The 20,815-nt window shown below is 39.3% G+C and overlaps 1 protein-coding gene across 19 annotated transcripts in view; it reads left to right on the top strand.

The window, feature by feature from the left end:
• The window catches only part of myo18ab (myosin XVIIIA b), a 257,823-nt gene extending 237,008 nt beyond the window's left edge, over nt 1-20,815 (top strand). For 9 of the 19 annotated variants that reach the window (XM_078547984.1, XM_078547983.1, XM_078547981.1 and 6 more), the window contains 6 exons: nt 3,261-3,446; nt 5,288-5,427; nt 7,071-7,116; nt 14,456-14,589; nt 15,093-16,480; nt 18,851-18,948. In XM_078547984.1, the coding sequence (XP_078404110.1) occupies nt 3,261-3,446; nt 5,288-5,427; nt 7,071-7,116; nt 14,456-14,589; nt 15,093-16,476 (1,890 nt within the window). In that variant the 3' untranslated portion in view covers nt 16,477-16,480; nt 18,851-18,948. Of the gene's footprint in view, nt 1-3,260; nt 3,447-5,287; nt 5,428-7,070; nt 7,117-14,455; nt 14,590-15,092; nt 16,481-18,850 lie in introns of all 19 variants that reach the window. The other 10 variants (XM_078547979.1, XM_078547988.1, XM_078547972.1 and 7 more) reach the window with 5 other exon arrangements.

The raw sequence follows: 20,815 nt of genomic DNA, 5'->3' as shown, positions 1-20,815 counted from the left end.
AAGTTCCCTAGGTTCTGGAACGTTTCAGTGAATTGGAAAACTGCAAATATAACTTAGATATTCAAGAAAGGAGGGAGACAGAAAGCAGGAAACTATAGGCCGGTTAGTCTTACATGTACATTGGGAAAATGCTGGAATCTATTATTGAGGAGGTAGAGCAAGACATTTGGAAAATCACAATAATATTGGGAAGAATTAACATGGTTTTGTGAAAGGGAAATTGTGTTTGACAAATGCATTAGTGTTCTTTAAGGATGTAAGAAGCAAGGTGGATAAAGAGGAACCAGTAGATGTAGCGTATTTGGATTTCTATAAAGCATTCAATAAGGTGCCACATAAAAGTGCACAAGATAAGTGCTCATTGTATTGGGGCTGATATATCAGCATGGATTGAGGATTAACTAACTAACAGGAAACAGAGTCAGGATAAATGGGTTATTTTGAGGTTGGCAAACTGTAACAAGTGGAGTGCCAGAGGCATCAGTGCTGGGGTTTCTATTATTTACTATCCATATTAATGACTTGGATGAAGGGACCAACTCCATTGTAGCCAAATTTTCTCATGATAGAAAGATAGGTAAAAAGCAAGTTGTGAGGAGGGTTCAAAAACTCTACAAAGGAATGTAGATAGGTTAAGTAAGTGAGCAGAAATTTGGTAGATGGAGTATAATGTGGGAAACTGAGAGGCTGTCCAGTTTGGCAGGAATAATAAAAAAACAGAATATTATTTAAGAGAGACTGCATAATGCTGCTGCACAGAGGGATCTGGGTATCCTTGTACATGAATCACAAAAAGGTAACATACAAGTACACCAAGTAATAAGGAAGGCAAATGGGATGTTGGCCCTTATTGTAAGGGGGATGGAGTATAAAAGCAGGGAAGTCTTGCTCAAAATCTACAGGGCATTGGTGAGACCCCACTTGGAGTACTGCATAAAGTTTTGGTCTCCTTAGTTAAGGAGAGATATATTGGCATTGGAATAAGTTTAGAGAAGATTTACTAGAATGATTCCTGGGATGAAGGTGTTGTCTTATGAGGAAAGGTTGAGTAGGTTGGACCTGTACTCACTGGAGTTTAGAAGAATGAGAGGTGATCTTATTGTAACATACAATATTCTGAGAGGGCTTGACAGGGTAGATGCTCAGAGAATGTTTTCTCTCGTGGGGGAACCTAGAACTAGTGGCCTCAGATTAAAAATAAAGGGTCTCCCATTTTAAGATTGAGATGAGGAGGAATTCCTTCTCTCAGAGGGTTGTTAGTCTTTGGAATTCTCTTCCACAAAGCGGTGAAGGCTGGGTTATTGAATATATTCAAGGCTGAGTTAGATTTTTGATGTAATGGGGGCCAGGCAGGAAAGTGGAGTTAAGGCAACAATCTAACCAGGCATGACCTTATTGAAAATTGGAGCGTGCTTGATGGGCCAAATGGCCTACTACTCCTTCTGTTTCTTATGATCTTATGACCCCACCGGCATGCTCAAATGGAGATCAGAAGCCCGCAATGTACTCACCTGTAATTTTCCCGAAAATTGGCCAACTACTGGCCAGAGGGTGGGCTCTCCGTCCAATTAAAGATGACAGATGACTCTTGGAGGGCTAATATGAGGCCCTCTGGCTTGGAAGCAGCAGCAAGATGCCATTGCAGTCAAGTGAGGGAAAGGACACCCCAAAATGGAGGCTCCCTCACACCAGCTTCTTTAACTTTAAAATAAAAAAATAGATCCAGCAACTGGGCCCCCATTGTGGGAGGAAACTCCTTCACAGGGCGGCCTAGGGCTGCAGCTGAGCCCAGGCAGGCAGGACAATTTCTAAGCCTGCCTAGTATACTGCCACCCTCCCCGGTAGGCCACTGTAGATCACATCCAGCAGCTGCACTGCCCCTTGCTGCCTGTAGGGACCTGGAAGCTGATTGTAAAATCTCAGTCAGCTTCCAACAATTGTCCTTAAGTGGCTTTTATGTTGTCATTAAAGGACAGATTTTATTTTCTTCAGTAATGAGTGAGTGCCAATGTCTCAGGATAATGTACCCACATTTGCATATAAAATATTGCCCTTCCAATATAGTATACTTGCAGTTTGTTTGGTTGATGGCCCTCTTTAATGATTTATTTTTCCTGAATCATATTCAGTAATTACTTCATACAAATGAGATTTTAATCTATAACAGGGTCACATTAATTATTGTTGATCAAGCCTTTATGTTTTAAAACATGAGAAAACAGACTGTCCATAAGATGTATTTGCTGTTTATGCACTGGATATAGTAATTATTCAAAAACAATCAAAAAGTGTCGCTTATTCAAATGGAGAAAGAACGTTATTATGTCAAAGTTAATCATATATTCACCCTTATGGTCCAAAGTTAATATTGTTTCGGGAGTGCAAGATAGATATAGGACAGGTTTTTCCAGCCCCGCCCACTGGATTGTCCGGTCCCTCCAAAAGTCTGGGGACTTTTGGCTGGGCTGCTGAATCTCCCACAGCTGACCCTGGCACGACAGGGCCAGAAAGTCCCGACCATGGTTAACAAACTAGTTTACATCAGCAAAGAAGTATAAGCCCCACCATTAACTATTTTTCGGAGTTGCTGACTTCAAATGGATTAGTGTAGTATTAATTCCTACAGATCATTATGTTCCAGGTTCACCTGATGTATTTCAGTGTACATTAAGTGATTTGGCATATATCTGGAAAATGTGATACCACTGTTTTTAGATGCAAGTTCTTTCTCCCCTGAACAATTTCAGGTTATGCATTACTACTGCCCTTGAGCAGTTCTAGTCTAGTGGAAGAAAAATCAACTAATTTTCCATGGAATTGGAAACTGCTGTTATCAGTGTTTGCAATCATCAGGAATTCCCCTTTCTATTTTCTGATAATCTTCATTATAGAATGTGTACACCTGAATGCCAAGGTAGGATAGGATTATGTTTGTCCGTTTTCCATTTTCCAGAATACTCTTGTCTAAGTTCATGCCCAGCATTACCACTCAGAACTAGGTGGCAAAATAAAACTGGCTAAACTTAATTTGCATGTGCAATGAGATTTTCCTTCATATTAACCAGGAAAATAAAATTCCTGAAAGTTTGAATGAAGATAAGAATGGTTTGCATTCATACTAGAATAGTTTTTATGCCAGTATGTTGCATAAATTAATTTGATTTTACACACAGTTTGAATTATGTTCAAAAACAAGGAAAGATGCTAAGTGTACCTCTATTAGTACTGGTAGTTCACTGTGTTTCACTGTTGTTGCATAGACCCTAGTTAGTCGTCTCAAGGAAAACCTGGAAAAACTGGGAGAAGAGAGAGATCAGAGGGCAGCTGCTGAAAATCGAGAGAAGGAGCAAAATAAGCGACTGCAGCGGCAGCACAGGGATGTAAAGGAGGAAATGGGAGAACTTAGCAAGAAGGAAGCTGAAGCCAGCCGCAAAAAACATGAGCTAGTAAGTGAACATTTATTAATCTTTGATATGACAACTGCTCATTTTTTCATGTTCTTCACTTAATACTGGAAAGGAGTGTAAATAATTCTTTATTTATGCAAAGAAATGATGATTACTAGGGAAGTACCATACATTTTAATAACTCCCAACAAACTTATTTCAATTTTTTTGTTGCTGGGTCCACGATTCCGATTCATATTCGAATGCAACTGTCGGAGTCTTACTGTTCAGCAATGTTAACAAAGATGTAGCTTAGCTGAGATAAAGGCAAAATACTGTGGATGCTGGAAATCTGAAACAAAATCAAAAACTGCTTGAAAAATTCAGCAGGTCTGACAGCATCTATGGAGAGAAAGACAGAGTTAACGTTTTGAGTCCTTATGAAGAAGAGTCATACGGACTCAAAATGTTAACTCTGTCTTTCTCTCCACAGATGCTGTCAGACCTGCTGAGTTTTTCCAGCATTTTTTGCTTTGTTGTTGTAGCTTAGCTGAGTTACTTTCTTAAATTGCCTATTTTAAGAGGGAATGATGTGTGTATATTTGTATGCATGCATACAATATATCACAGTGCCATGAAGCTATTAATGTATACAATATTTTGGAAAATATTTTTCTTTTAAAATAGAGGTTAGTCTGTGGGTGTGTCTTAATTGGATTAAAGCCAGCTAGTCTGGGTGCTTTGATGTGTACTAGTTTTGATATGTAAGAGAGATAGCATGCAATAGCATTTTTTGAATAGAGCATTCAAGAAGTAGGGTGAAAACTGACTCCTATCTAGCAGCTACCAAGCAAGATGTTTATATTACTAATAAAATTGGTACTATGAAAGGGGAAGGTGAAATTCAAAGAGGCTGGCGAGACAATGAGAATTTGAATTCAATCAGTGGCGGTAGGTATAACTTCAGTTTTCGGGTGTGCAGAACAGAGGCAATGTAAGATCAAAAGGCAGCTGCAAGCCTCCAACTCTCTCCATAGAAGCCAAAGTGAAAGGAACCTTATTTTGAATTCGTAAGGTTTAAATGCTTTGCCTGGTGTCTGGTTAAGTCTATGGGTTGCTGTTGCCTTAATGGAGATTAGTTTGGGAATTTGTTAGAAGTTATGATAGTAGTAATTTATAGCCATGTGTATATATATTTTTAACCTGTGTAAATTAATAAAATCTTTAGTTTAATGTAAAACCTCGAGAACTGATGGTCTGATTCCTGAATTTAGAGTCGCATCTCAAACATAACACTTAAAATTATCGGTTGTGACAGTTGTTTAAAATTTCCCTCTGGGATTTTTAAATAACTCCGCTTTACCAACTGCATCGGTCATAACACACAGAACAAGCTCATACAAGCTCAGATAGTTCCCAGATAGTTTTGATAACTTAGCATAGTAGAAGGATGTTTGCAGCCACTGAGTCATGCAACTAAAAGTACTGAGATTAATTCTGTTCTGGTTTGTGAATGTACAGCAGGTAGATTTTAATTTTCTTCACATAGTTATTCCTTGTAATAAAATGCACCAGTACACTTATTTAAAGAAAAACATTTGCAGGTGCTTTCACCCTGCCAGATCCTCTTTCTTCTCATAACAGCATGTTAGGCTGGGATGTGGTTCTGTAGATTAAAGAGAGCCTCTAGTGCCTCATCCAAGTGGCCATTCTTTGTGAGCCTAAAGAATTGGTGATATTACATGATTCAATTCTGATGGTCATCACAATCAATCCCCGTTTGTTCAAGTGTACTTTGAATAGGGGCTTTTTGTTAATAGGTAAAGAGGATTGGAAGCAAAGGTTTATTTTTTCCCTTTGCAAGAAATGTTAACAATCCATCATTTGGGTTTGTTTTATAGGAAATGGATATCGAGAGCCTTGAAGCTGCGAATCAGAGCCTACAGTCTGACCTTAAACTTGCTTTTAAAAGAATTGGAGATTTACAAGCAGCAATTGAAGATGAAATGGAAAGTGATGAAAATGAAGATCTTATTAACAGGTATGTTGTGTGTCTCAGGCATGTTTTCAATTTTTGATTTTCACAAAGCATGTTGATGTCTATTGAGCCAAAGATTGTTTCAAAGGTGCAAAGATGTGCAAATAGTGTAAAAGATATCACCAAGCTAAAAATTATCTACTATGAAATTTTAGGCATACTTTATTTTTAAGGCTTGTATGCATGACCTTTAGCTTTAGAGCAACATTATGGGCAACTTTTCAAATCATGCTTGGCTGCATTATAAAAATGAGTCATGCACAAAATTTGAGTTAAAATTCTACTGTGTGTTTTCAATAGCAATGATTATACAGCATTTTTCTTTATTCATTCACGGAATGTGGGCGTCATTGGTTAGGCCAGCATTTATTGCCCATCCCTAATTATCCTTGAGAAGATGGTGGTGAGCTGCCTTTTTGAACTGTTGCAGTCCATGTAGTGTAGGCACACCCATAGTGCTGTTAGGGAAGTAGTTCAAGGATTTTGACCCAGCGACAGTGAAGGAATGGCGATATATTTCCAAGTCAGGATGGTGAGTGGTTTGGAGGGGAACTTCCAGGTGGTGGTGTTCTCATGTGTCTGCTGCCCTTGGCCTTCTAGATGGCAGCAGTCGTGGGTTTGGAAGGTGCTGCCTAAGGAGCCTTGGTAACTTCCTGCAGTGCACCTTGCAGATGGTACACACTGCTGCCACTTTGCATTAGTGGTGAAGGGAATGAATGTTTGAGGATGGGGTGCCAATCAAGCTGCTTTGTCCTGGATGGTGTCTAGCTCCTTGAGTATTGTTGGACCTGCACTCACCCAGGCAAGTGGAGAGTATTCTATCACACTCCTGACTTGTGCCTTGTAGATGGTGGACAGGCTTTGGGAAGTCAGGAGGTGAGTTACTCGTCGCAGGATTCCAAGCTTCTGACCTGCTCTACTAGCCACCATATGTATATGGCTAGTCCTTTTCAGTTTCTGGTCAATGGCAACCCTCAGGATGTTGATGGTGGGGAATTCAGCGATGGTAATGCCTGGCACTTGGGTGGCACGAATGTTAGTTGTCACTTATCAGCCCAGGCCTGGATATTGTCCAGGTCTTGCTGCATTCGGGCATGGACTGCTTCAGTATCTGAGGAGTTGTGAATGTTGCTGAACATTGTGCAATCATCAGCGAGCAGTCCCACTTCTGACCTTATGATGGAAGGAAGGTCATTGATGAAGATGGTTGAGCCTAGGACTCTACTTAAGGAACGCCTGCAGTGATAGCGTTGCTGCATGAAGTTCAGGAATTAGTTTTCAAAGGAATAAGTGGAGGATGCTAATTAATTTACAGTCAACAGATAGAAAATTTGCCATAGAAATTCATGGTGTATTTTGCTATAGTAAAAAGCTAATTAGCTAGTTTGAAGATTTTTAAGTTAGCGTTGTCTTCAAATATTAGATGCATACAATCAATGCACTTTTATTAAAACAAGGGAGGTTTCATTTGATCTACTTATTGCAGATTACATTTGTCTTCATTTTCTTTATCTTTGTATATTTGTCTTTATTTGCAATAGCTTATTCCTGTGTCCGTTTTTTGTGTGTATCAGTTCATCGACCCTTGCCCGAGCCCCAAACTGGTGTTTATTTTTGGGCTTTTGTGTGTTTATTTTTATTTACAGTTTGCAAGATATGGTGACAAAGTATCAGAAAAGAAAGAATAAAATGTGAGAACCCTATCAGAATGACTTCAAAAATGTATCCAAACCTAACCTAAGCATGACCTTTATCTTTTATGTTCGGTTTCTACCTGCATGGCATCACTCTTAAAGCAGAAAAATGCATGCTTGTATGAACCAAAATAACTCTACGAAATGAGATCCCTGCTTTTTTTGAGAAGTAGCACCATATAGACTATTTAGGTTATACAATGGAATAATTGTGTCAATTTCAAGGACATCAGCTTGCGAAGAAAGTTATAACAACTGAAGAAGAATGTACTTCTGCCTAAAAGTGATCCTCAGAGCCCCTGTACCATGAACAATATTAATGTCTGCTCATAAAAACCCTTTGCATACTTTATTGTGTTTAATGGATTGTCACCAGGGACATTAATTGAGTGTGACACCAGTTGTAATTAAGTTCTCCCAACAGTGCCCACAACTAACAATTTAAAACTGCAGTGAAGTGAATGGAATTCCAGTGCTATTATGCGTGGTACACCTTGAGGTTTGAGAAAAAATATTCACAGCTCATAAGTTATATTTGTGTAGTTTATGAATTATTAATGTAATATTTATGAAGCTATTAATTTCAGTACTTAATTTGTTTAATTGTAGTGTACTTTTTAAAGAGAAAAAATTCAATTAACAAAAAGACCTCTTCACATTTTTAGCACTCAGCTATGGTAGTTCATCAGAAATTGCCTACCATCGTATTAGGTGTCTTTTAAAAATTGGTTGGGGGAATTGGGTCACTCAGTAGATGAAGAACTGGCTTTTCACGTCTTGTAACCTATGTTCAAATTCAGCCCAGATTCATGTGATAAACGCTTCCTGCCTGCTGCCTGTAAGGGTCCTATGTGGAATGAGTTTAGATGGTCTTACTAAAGTTTCTAGTGGACATGAGCATGAAGCACAAAACATATTACCTAATTCAGCATCTACTGAATAATTTGGGTGATTGGCCACAGGATTGTTGTGGGTAATGAAATATTTTGCAAATTGGTGCAGTTAACTGATCTGTTCTGTACCTGACTTGGGCGTACTGGCACTAAATGCCTAAAATGGGAAGTGTCCAACTCTCTAACAATGAGCGTGTCTCACCTTGAGCACAAGAAAATGTTTAAAAATAAGCAGCTTACTTTTGCAGATCAAATTTTTTAATCTAGAAGATCAGGGCAATTATTGCATAATGCCCTGTTATTGTGGGAATAAAATAACTTCTGTCCATAAGAACTTGAAGTGCAAAGCAAGACGAGGCATTTTGGCTCATTCCAATAACATGCTTTTACATCATGCCTTAGTCATGCAGTAAAAAGACCATTCCTTCAAAAGTACATGCCTTTTTACTTGTCCCTGGGTTTTGGGCAACCCTGGGAAAGCTGAATTTTATTGTCCATTAGTGGTTGTGCTGATGAAGGTAGTCTACCAAATTAAATAATACCCTTAAGAATCTCTTCTATCCAATTTCATTAATTTGTGATGCAATTAAAAAATAGGAGCTGGAGTAGGCCATTTTGCTCCTCAAGCCTACCCCGCCATTTAATAAGATCCTGGTTGATCTGCCCCAGGCCTCAACTCCTCTTTTGTGCCAGCTCCACATAGCCCTCAACTCCCCAATATTTCAAAAATCTATCTACCTCTTTAAATACTTTCAGTGATCTAGCCTCCACAACTCTGGGGTAGAGAATTCCAGACATTCACTACCCTCTGAGAGAAGAAATTCCTTCATCTCAGTTTTAAATGAGTGTCCCCTTATTCTGTAACTACGTCCCCTAGTTCGCGATTCCCCCAGTAATGGAAACATCTTCTCAACATCTACTCTGTCAAGTCCCCTTAGAATCTTGTACGTTTCAATAAGATAACCCCCATTCTTCTAAACTCTAAAGAATAAAGGCCTAACCTGTTTAACCGTTCTTGATAAGTCAAACCCCTTCTTCCCAGGAATCAGCCTAGTGAATCTCTTTTTTGAACTGCCTCCAATGCCAGTATATCCTTTCTTAAATACGGGACACCAAAACTGTACACAGTACTCTAGGTGTGGCCTCACCAACACCTGTACAGTTGTAACAAGACTTCCCTATTTTTAAACTCCAACCCCCTAGCAATACAGGCCAAAATTCCAATTTTGCCGCCTTAATTATTTGCTGCACCCGCATGCTAACTTTTTGTGTTTTATACACAAGAACACCCAGATCCCTCTGTGCTGCACTTCTTTGGAATCTTTCTCCATTTAAATAATTGTCTGCCTTTTGATTCTTCCTACCAAAGTGCACGACCTCACACTTTCCTACATTAAACTCCATCTGCCAACTTTTTGCCCACTCACTCAACCTATCTATATCTCCTTGCAGATTCCTTATGTCCTCATCACAACATGCCTTCCCACCTATTTTTGTATCATCAGCAAATTTGGGTACATTACACTCCACCCCCTCCTCCAAGTCATTAATATAGAGAGTAAATAATTGAGGGCCTAGGACTGATCCTTGTGGCACTCCACTAGTTACATCTTTCCAACCTGAAAAAGACCCATTAATCCCGACTCTCTGTCTTCTGTGTGTTAACCAATCTATGTTAATACATTACCCCCAGTACCATGAGCTCCTATCTTGTGCAATAACCTTTTTATGTGGCACCTTTTCGAACGCCTTCTGGAAATCCAAATATACTACACCTACCGATTCCCCTTTATCAACTCTGCTTGTTATATCATCAAAGAACTCAAGCAAATTTGTCAAACATGATTTCCCTTTCACAAAACCACGTTGACTCTGATCATGTTAAGCTTTTCTAAATGACCTGCTATTTCTTCCTTAATAATGGACTCTAGCATTTTCCTAACAACAGATGTTAGACAACGACAGACTGGCCTATAGTTTCCTGCTTTTTGTCTCCCTCCCTTCTTGAACAGGGGCATCACGTTAGCAGCTTTCCAATCCGCTGGGACCTTCCCAGAATCCAGAGAGTTCTGGAATATTTTGACCAATGCCTCCACTATCTCTGCAACCACTTCCTTAAAAACCCTTAGATGCAGGCCATCACGTCCTGGCAATGGTCTGCCTTTAGTCCCGTTAGTTTGATAAAATACTTTGTCTGTCGTGATAGAGACTGTTACAAGATCTTTCCTCCCGTTAGCTCCGTGCATACCTGATATCTTTGGAATGTTTATAGTGTCCTCCACCGTGAAGACCGATGCAAAATATTGGTTCAAATTATCTGCTATTTCCCTGGTCCCCATTATCAGTTCTCCAGTCGCATCCTCCAAGGGTCCCACGCTCACTTTAGCTACTCTCTTTTTATATACCCATAGAAGCTCTTGCTGTTTGTTTTTGAATTTCTTGCCAATTTACTTTCATAATCAATTTTCTCTCATTTTATTAGATTTTTAGCCATCTGCTGCTGGCTCCAAAAAAAATTCCCAATCTTCTGGCCTACCACTAGTTTTCGCCACTTTATATGCCTTAGTTTTAGATTGGATACTTTCGTTGACTGCCTTTGTTAACCGTGGGAGGCTCATCCTTCTCACTGAGTCCTCCTTTTTGACCAGGATAAATTTTTGCTGAGCATTACAAAATATCTGCTTAAATGTCTGCCACTGCTCATCAATTGACCTTCCCCTTAGTCTATTATCCCAGCCCACTTTAGACAACTCTTTCTTCATATCTCTGTAATTGCTCTTATTTAAGTTGAGGACACTGGTTTGAGACCCGAGTTGCTCGCCCTCAAACTGAATTTGAAATTCTACTACGTTGTGTTCGCTACCTCCCAGAGGATTCTTAACTACAATATCTCTTATTAATCCCACCTCATCACACGTTACTAGATCTAAAATAGCCTGTTCCCGGGTAGGTACTGCAAAGTATTGCTCTGAGAAACAATCCCTGATGCACTCTACAAAAATTCGTCTTCCATGTTACCTCTACCAATCTGATTTGTCCAGTCAATATGCAGATTAAAATCACCCATGACAATTGTAGTGCCCTTCTTACACGCCTCCATTATTTCCTGATTTATACTTTGTCCTACAGTGAGGCGACTCTTTGGGGACCTATAGATGACTCCCACCCATGACTTCTTCCCCTTGCTATTCCTTATTTCCAGCCAAACTGATTCCACATCATGATCTATTGCACCTATATCAATACTCACCACCGCACTGATACCTTCCTTTATTAACAAAGCTACCCCACCTCCTTTTCCTTTTTGCCTATGTTTCCGGAATGTTGAATACCCTTGAATATTGAGTTCCTAGCCGGCAACTACGTCTCTGTAATAGCTATCAAATCATATTCATTTATTTCTATGTGCCATCAACTCATCTATCTTGTTACAAGTGTTGCGTGCATTCAGATAAAGAGCCTTAAGCTTTGACTTTTTACCATTATTACTCATTCTGGTTCTAATTCTGCTGCACTCTCCTGCTTATATTTTCTGCCCCTTCCTGTCACACTTTGATTATCGTTCATCTCTTCACTACCCTGCACCTCTGTTCTCTCGTTTCTTTTTGATTTTTTAAACTTCCCTTCAGTTGAACCCTCCATCCCCCCCTCCCCCAACTAATTAAAGACCTATCTACAACCCGTGTTATACGATTTGCCAGGATACTGGTCCCAGCATGGTTCAAATTGAAGCCTGTCCCAACGGAACAGCTCTCTCCTTCCCCAGTACTGGTGCCAGCGTCCCATGACTCAGAACCCATTATTGCGATTGGAACATTATTTAACAATCAATCTGAGGCATGTCGTCTTTGATCACACCTGGTATCTTAATCAAGAAGACTGTGCAGTCATATTTAAAGGTTATTTCTTGATGCAACTATGTACTCAGCAGTAAGATACAAATGCACCAGTTTAACAGTTATTTGTACTTAGCTTATCTCTTCATCTTTTGATGTGCTCAGTTTAGACATGAATTGTTAGCATTCTATATTAGAATACATTGGCCTGGATTTTCACCTTCGAGACGGGTAGGGGGAGTTGGGAAAATTGCCAGCTTGATCCACCCGTCTCTGGGAAAAGCGCCTGTAAAGGCAAGATCTTCATTGCTGGGGGTTGGGTGCGGGCTGGAGTCAGGCCAGCTGACCCGGGAATAAGGTCGGAGTCAGCCATGGGCTGCCAGGTGTGAATGGAGGTTGTTTAAAAGGCCTGCCTTGGAGCCATGGGTCTTTGTTTCGATAGAAAAAAACACAAAGTCTTTCCACTCAACCCTCACACCCCCTTCACTCTCCAAACACTTCACACTTTCCACTCAACCCTCACACCCCCTTCACTCTCCAAACACTTCACACTTTCCACTCAACCCTCACACCCCCTTCACTCTCCAAACACTTCACACTTTCCACTCAACCCTCACACTCCTTTCACTCTCCAAACACTTCACATGCCCCATCCATGCCATCTCATGCCCCCACTCACCCATATCACCCTTATGCTCCTTATGCCAAGTTCTGGCACTTCATGCCCAATGACCAACTAAGCACTTATAGGACCAATGAACAGCATAGTATATGGTGGTAATTGTAAAATATATAGCTTTGGAAAAAATGTAATCCATTGATAACTGTCTCGTATGCTTGGGCAAAAAAGTCTGGACCAAGCTGGTAGAAGTGTGAATCATCCAGGTCCTTTGACGTTTCAAAAAGCACAAGCCAGAAACCCTTAAAACCACTTAACCAGTGTCAACAAACTTTGTGAAATTTACCGCCTGAGCTGTCGATCAAGCAACGTTTCCTCTGGGAGCAGCTGTTCTACCATTCTAATAACTGTCTGGGCTCTCAGCCTGACTAAGACCCCAGATAGCTATTAAAATACAAGAACACCTACGCCAAGCATTGGAGAAAGTTATCAGTGAGTTACAGATTTTCAAAGCTCTCTTTTTACACATATACTATACACCGTGGTGTTCATTGGTCCTAGAAATTGTACAGTGGCCCAATGGGCATGGAAGTGCCAGAACTTGGCATAGGGGGTCTGAGGGGGTGGGTGGTAGAGCAGAACTTGGCATAGGGGGCATGAGCCTGAGGGGGTGGGAGGTAGGGCAGAGCTTGTCATGGCGGCATGAGGGAACATGGGGGGTGTGCAGCAGGGTTTAACTTGGTATAGGGGGCATGAGGAGTATATCTTGAACTTACCTTTTAAATGGTCCTCTCATGCAGATTAGGGTACATGACTGCTCTAAGGGCTGTGAACCACGACTCTTTATAAAACTGGTTAGACTCCATGAAAACTGCGGAGTAAGACATGCCTTTATCAGCAATGGAGCCGTCCAGGTCAGGAGTGCCGGATGCGGGCTTCTCACAGGAGCCAGACTGCACCCTTTTAAAGGCACACTCGAAAATTAAGCAGCCTTGGAATGGGTTCAAGAATCCTGGAATCAGGACCCCTGAGTCAACCTGACTCAGTGAAAATCCAGGCCATTGTCTTTAAAGGTGTTCCTTTGGTTGAACTCATAAGTAAGTACTTGAAAATGATGATGGTCACTGGGGGTAATCAAGTGACTGTTCACAGCTGTTACCAATCTGCTTTTGCCATAAATCTGTCAAGGTAAGGGAGATAGAGAGTCATAGCAAGGCTATGTGGCTTAAGATCATCAAGTTCATTGCAGTTGAGCATATATTATCAGAAATGTTCTGTAACAGAACAAAATCATATTTGATGGTTTTGCAGATTTACATATGAAGTTCCTGAGCTATTCAGAACAGAAATAACCCAAGTTTGATCTTTGGTCCGTGCTGAACTGGCTTAGAATGGGCAACCTCAACCAGGTTACCCATTTCTCAGTGTTACACAGTGACCTCTGGTGGACATCAAAGTGTGGACATCTCGTGAGGACAGAATTTGGCTCACCAATCTTGCCGTAATGCACAAACAGCGTACCAACACTATCATTAAGGCTGACACATGAATGATGGTTATGTCAAAAAAGAGAAAACACATTAAAAGAAAATGGGAGTATGTCTTCTTATTCATTGTAATATTGCTGACAACCATACAGATGATATTTCATTCATTTCCTTCATTAGTGGGCAAACAAATAATTTGTTTCTTTAAAATTTTGATCTGTTTGATGCCTATAGTGATACAATTTATAGTTTTAGTATAACTGGAGATAGGCCTATTACCTCTACTAACTGCACCTGGCACTTAAAAGAACAGTTCAGAATGTGTGTGAAATAATGCAAAAGACTACTAACGGCTGCAGAGAGCTGGAAAACAATTTATATAATACTTATTTAATTTGGTCACCTTGCTCCTGTGTGAGTGTTCTGTTCTCCCTTTTAATCTGAATACATTATCAGTCCTCAAAGAGTTTCATAAGCATAACACATTCCTTTTCAATGCATGCCTTGGAACAGTGAAGGTGATTCAGACACAGACTCTGAAATCGACGAGCGAGTGGACGGTGTCAAATCCTGGCTGTCAAAGAATAAGGGCTCAGCCAAAACATATTCAGATGATGGAAGCCTAAAAAGCTCAAGGTTAGTAGAAAGTCTGAATTAATTCAACAGTTTGAATAAAATGGCAAGTGGTTTCAATTCCAAAAGTTACATAAGTATAAACTAACTTGTATTATCTTAGAAGAAGAATATCAAATTGAATATTACTTTTACATATATTAATGTGAAAATAAGATAGCTTGCCAGTATTTTTCTAGTAACTGTTGTGCATTTGTCAAATGAACAGTCCGTAATCTCCTTTTATGTATAATGAAATAAAGTTTAAAAGACATTAAGACAATTAAAGACTAAAATTAGCAATCATAAAACAAAACCTTTTTTACCCATTTACCTCCTGGTTGTCTCATAAATAAAGCCCCTCACAACCATCAATTTCAAAAACTACTTTGTGTGCATTTGCTTTTTCTTTTCTTTTTATTGTCCATTACTGCTGTTGATGTTTAATTTTGTACTATATACATTTTTTTATAATTCATTTAATTTGATCTTTTTTTTTCTCTGTTTCCTGTTTGTCCATTAATCAGATTTTCTGTTAGTTTGGACCTGAAAGAGGGAAAGGAAGGGAAAGAATTAAAAGAAGGGAAAGAAGTGGAGGACACTAGACCAGTTTCTGTAATGAGTTCTCTGAGCTATCGTAAAAGGGGGAGTATGAAGGATTCTCTTGGTGGTAAAAGCAGTAATGACTCCCTTCTGTCAGCCCTTAGTAAGGAACGGTCAGTGTCACCTGATAGGTCATTCCGAAGAACAAAGAAGACCACCAGTACAGACAACTTAAATGACAACTTCTCTGTTACTTCATGGAAAAAATCGAAAGGAGCTGATGACTTGGATGATAGGGGATCTGTTATTTCTCAGGCATATTCAGAGGCCACAAGTAGAGCTAGAAAAGGATTAGACAGGAGATGGGCTGTGACCAGTCCTGACTTTGACAAAGCTTCTAACGTATCAGTTCCTGTAAGTCGTATTTCATCAAGGCGAGATTTGGAAGCTGACGATGATGTTAAATCATCTCTGAGTTTTGCTATAACCAGTCCTCCATCTAGCCTGAGACGAAGTCTTTCACGACTTGATGACATTCATGGTGAGCTGTTAAGTCCAGTTAGCCCTTTGCTCAGCCGTAGATCAGAAATAGGATTGCAAAGCCCTACACTTAGTAGTCGTACAGATTCAAGATTGTCCTTCGCAAAGAGTAGATTGGGTGAGGTGGATTATGATGATGAAACTGCTGTTAGTGTAGCACTAAGTGAAAGATCATCATATAGTCAGCATTCCACAGGGCGCAGTTTTAGTGTTCCTCCCAGACCCAGATCATCTGCTTCAGATGATATGCCACCAGATAGTTCCAATGTCAAGCCTGTGGCTCACAGGAGTTACATGGATCCTGATTTAGAAGCTGCCATTAATGAAGTTCTGAATTATAAACCAATTACATTTAAAAGAAAAAGTCTCGACCCAGACTCTGAAGAGGATGAGGAAGAAGTAAATAAACAGCCATCCAACCTCCGGAGATCCTCCTCCTCTCTAGATTTCAGTAAATCACAAAGTAAGAAAAGCAAAAGCAAGAAAAGTATAAGTTCGGATTCAGAGTCATCTGAATCAGAAAAGGAACACAAAAAGAAAGGCTCCAAGAAGCACTCTAAGAAGTCTAAGAAGAAATCCAAAAAGAAAGAAAGTGACTCAGAATCATCTTCCAGTTCCTCCTCTTCAGGCTCCACAGTTTCATATCGAAGTATCAGCAGTGTCAAACAAGGTAGAAAAAAGAGAGAATCTAATTCAGAAGATGAGGGTGGTAAAGAAAACGAAACTGATGAAAAGTCTGGAAAGAAAACAAGAAAAAGCAACAAGAATAAAATGAAGCAAGTAGACAGTGTAATGATGAAGTACTTATACAGACCAGAAAGTGACTAGTGAAGTATGTTTATCTGAATCCTTGTGTGGAATGTAGCATGAAGGTGCATGATTATTTTTAGTTCATTTCCCTTAACTGAAACTTACTAAAGTTGAAAAATTAATTGGCTTATGCTGTAAGCAGTGTGTCCTGTAGCAATAATAATGAAGTGCAGAACAGAGCTGGGTGGTTCATTGGGTTGGACTTTGGGCTGGTTACAAATCCAGCCTGATTCATAGGATGAACATTGTCCTGTTGACCGTGAGAATCCTGTGTCAAATAAGTTTGAGAGTTTTGATAATTCCTAATGGGTGTGGAATTCAGCAAAAATCTGGCCACAATTTGGTTTGAATTGATTATCTCACTGAGGCTACTGTGTGGCTAATGTGAGAAATGGAAAAATGTCTCATAGTAGAGGGTGCTCTTCTGAGTTTAGGGCAGAATATAGGGGGCTTTACTCTGCATCAGAGTGCTGATATGGAAGTGCTTGATGTTGATACTAGGTGGGGGTAATTTTAACCTAACCTGCCAGGCACTAAATGGGTGAGCTTGGGATAGCCACTTGTTTTCTACCCCACCTGACCTTGCTCTCCATTGTTGTCACAGAAGTGTAAAATGGGGCGTTGTGCAAAAAGAAAAGGCCCCTGACCCAAACCCATCCATTTCTTCCTGCCTGGCATGATAGATTATAATTACCCCGGGTTTCTGAAATGGGAAGCATTCAATTCCCTGGCACTTATCTTCTTCATCTTATTGAATATGTCAAAAATGCATGTTTTGTTTTCTTCTGTGAGAACTTTAAACACTTTTCACTACCATTAACAGCCTTCACATTAAGTACTAAAAGTGTGTGCTGAACATTTTATTCTATATTCCTGGTGTGAAAGTTACTGGATCTTTTGTTCTCCATTTTTCTTTTCCCATACTCTTTCAAATTTGCTATCAACCCCATGCATTTTTACTTGCAAAGAGGGAAATAACTGACTATAAATCTACTACTAATGCCATTGCCACAAGCATACAGATGATGTGTTTTCTGGCTCTAACTGACTTTTTTCTGGCTCTAAAAAGGACAGGAGGCTGATGTGCAACATGAAATCCATTGCATGTCAAGTGAATCCATTTTCAGTCAGCACTGAATGTTTATTTCCTAATGTAACATGCATTATGTTAACCAGTGTTTACCAGATTGCACTGACAGTTTTTTTATGAAAAACAGTAAGTAATTTTACATAATAAGTGATCAAAAGAGAATTACTGATGGTTGGTAAATATACCACAAAATATCTTGTAGTTAGTCGCCTAGCAGAAGTAGGCCATTCGGCCCATCAAGCCTGTTCCACCATTCAATGAGATCATGGCTGATCTGATAATCCTCAACTCCACTCCTGCCTTTTCCCCATAACCCTTGATTCCCTTACTGATTAAAAATCTGTCTATCTCAGCTTTGAATATACTTAACGACCCAGCCTCTACAGCCCTCTGCACCTGTAAGTTCCTTACCTCGAGTAAGTGAATTTTGTTAGTTCTTCATCATGATGTCAGATGAAATCCACTGCATGGTCAATATGCTCCAATTTAGAGAAGAGAAAAAAAATGAATTCAGTTATCTAAATACTTGAAGCATGACTGACCTTTTGATCATAGTTGACCATCATTAGATAGATTGATAATCTCTAGCCTAACAATGTAATCTGCAATCAGGATTTTGTTGGAGGAATTGATGAAACTAACAACTGCTACTGGCATTTCTTCCATGAATTGTTAGAAAGCAAGAAAATTACTTCTAGTTTGTCATAGTATCACTCCTGGACAAACTGTTAAACAGATGCTGTGACACACACCTGGAAGCGCTGAGAGCTCCCTGTGCGGGCAGGGGGGGGATTTCCCTGAGTTGGGGCCTGCGCTCTTTCACGCATGCGCGCGGAAGAGTGCAGAAATCTGAGTGCAGATGACATTGTTAGGCTAGCGATTACTTCCACTTATGAAACATTGAAGAAAGGTAAAAAAAAATAATTTTAAGGGCATGTCCCCTCATGTGAAACTGTCACATGAGCTGGGACATCCTGAATTTTTTCAAAATTTTTTATTTAATTAATTAACTCTTCAAGAAACCTCATCCCACCCGCTGACTTGGCTGTGCGCCCATTGAACTGACAGTCTAAATGACGCACGGTGACATCGGGCTGCATGCCCAGCGTCACCGTGCATCATTTTACACGACAGCGAGCGGGCCCCGCCCTGCTCGCCGACCCGAAAGTTCTTCTCTAGGTGTTTCTTCAGAGCAAAACCATTTGCACTGATGCTACAGTTCTAAATGTGTCACAAACATTGTGATTTTCAGTTGTATCAATGGATCTATAATAAAGCATTTTTCTCCCATTCGTTTCACAGCCCTCCTTTGTATCGTCGGCACATCTCTGTTATTAACTCTGATGATGAGATGGACGGTATTGAAGATGCCCTGAAGTCCAGGTTGTCAACCCGACGACCGCTAAACAACAGTGACAGTGACACCAAAATTGTGGAATCAAATGCATAGCAATAAATGTACTTTTATAGGCAGGTTCATACTAACTGAAAAAGCTCAGCAAGTAAGATTTGAATTTCTTGGGATAATACTGCAGTGTTGGGTCACAATAATAAAATTGGAAGCGGGATAAATGAAATACAAGAAGTTCTAGATGTTTTATCATCTTGGTGATAGTTTTGCATGATATTGATAGACTGCATTAACTTGAAATTTAAATTAACTTCTAAGCATACTATGATTGGTATTTCTTACAAGTATGGAATCTGTTGCTCTCATTTAAATAATCTGAAATCCTGTAATATATAGGGGTTTGATTTTTGTTTTTCTATTGCTATGGCTGAATTTTCTTACCCACACCTGCTTTCAAAATCTAATTCAAACTTGTCATCTCTGGTGAGGTCTCTGGCTGCCATTGAGCTTTTCACGCAATTATTTTTACCTGAGCCAAAGAATAGTTTTTTATTTAGCTGTTGTAGACTGGAAATATGGACAAAAATAATAGCAAAATAACAGAACTCTTTGGCTTCAAAATTTTTTCTCCTATGATGTGTGTGCATATGTTAATATTTTTTTGAAAATAAATGAATTTGGTGTTGGTAGTTTCCTAATGCCTATACTCTTACACATTCTGTTTATCTTGTATTTTGAAGCTCAAAACAGTAAGATGCAGTTAATAACCTCCTAAGACATCCATTGAAACAAATAGTTAATAAACGGTTGTGTATTTAATCTTCTGTAGTCAGAATTTATATTCTAAAGGGACAGAAAGTAATTAGTAAGGGGAGGATATTGGGAAAAGATAGGCCTTTTGAAAGTAATTGTTGAGTTCCTTTAATGTACAAACTTCCTATTTATGTTTTTGTTTTGCTTCACTATTGTGCTTGGTTATTCACTGGAAAAAGTGATGCACAATGTCATAAATGTCGAAGAACTTGCCGTCTTTTAATCTCGATTAAATCATAGTGTAAGTCGGAACAATTATGATGGATTATTATGTCTACACACGATGATGGCATGGAAATAGTTTGGGAAGAAGCAAATTCTGTAAACTCATGGCTGTGGTTTTTAAATACCTAATCACTTTTGTCTTTAAAGGATGGTAGATCACTCCTTCACAATTGTTGTCTTTGATTTTGGGTATGCTGTTTATAAAATCAACCCTTGTAGCATTATTGTTCAGCAATCAAAATTAGTGACCATTGAAATCAAGGCTGGAACTTCAAAAATATGCATTATAAAACACCATTTTTATGTATTATATGCAACCTGACTTTTCTTTAAGTTACATGTATTGGAATATTAAGACATTTCTTTAAAAAGCCACCACAGATACAGTTCTGAGAGTTTTCCTTAAATGATCAGTGACTCCATTATGCCATAAGTGTTGGATATGAAGTTTATATGAAGATCTATTCTTCAGTTTATAACTGTGCACTTTTCAAGAATGCAAACTATGTACATCTTTAGTCAGTACAGATAATTACAAACAGATTGCAGTGCTGCAAGGTTTATTAATATTTGTACTGTTATGTTATTAAAATGGTACTGTTTTATTCATTTAGTCATAAGGTAGCACTGATGTATAAAGTATTGCAGTTAATTTGCAAATTGGATTGGTGAGATACCAAGAGTTCTGTAGCTGTAGCTTCAAAGATTTCTCATAGTTTAATGGAAACAGATTTACCAGATGAGCAAATGTGTAAGACGAGGATGGATTTAAATTGGTTTGGAAGATTGTCTTGGGAAAACCATATTGTCCTTTATTATGTGTATTTTTTGGTGACTATTTATGTGACAAAATAAAATCGTTGGTTGTCCTACAAGTT

Source organism: Cetorhinus maximus, chromosome 9 (assembly GCF_964194155.1).
Source record: "Cetorhinus maximus chromosome 9, sCetMax3.hap1.1, whole genome shotgun sequence".
Classification (NCBI taxonomy): Eukaryota; Metazoa; Chordata; class Chondrichthyes; order Lamniformes; family Cetorhinidae; genus Cetorhinus; species Cetorhinus maximus.
Note: the sequence above shows the minus strand (reverse complement) of the source record. Positions and strands in the feature narration are given on the sequence as shown.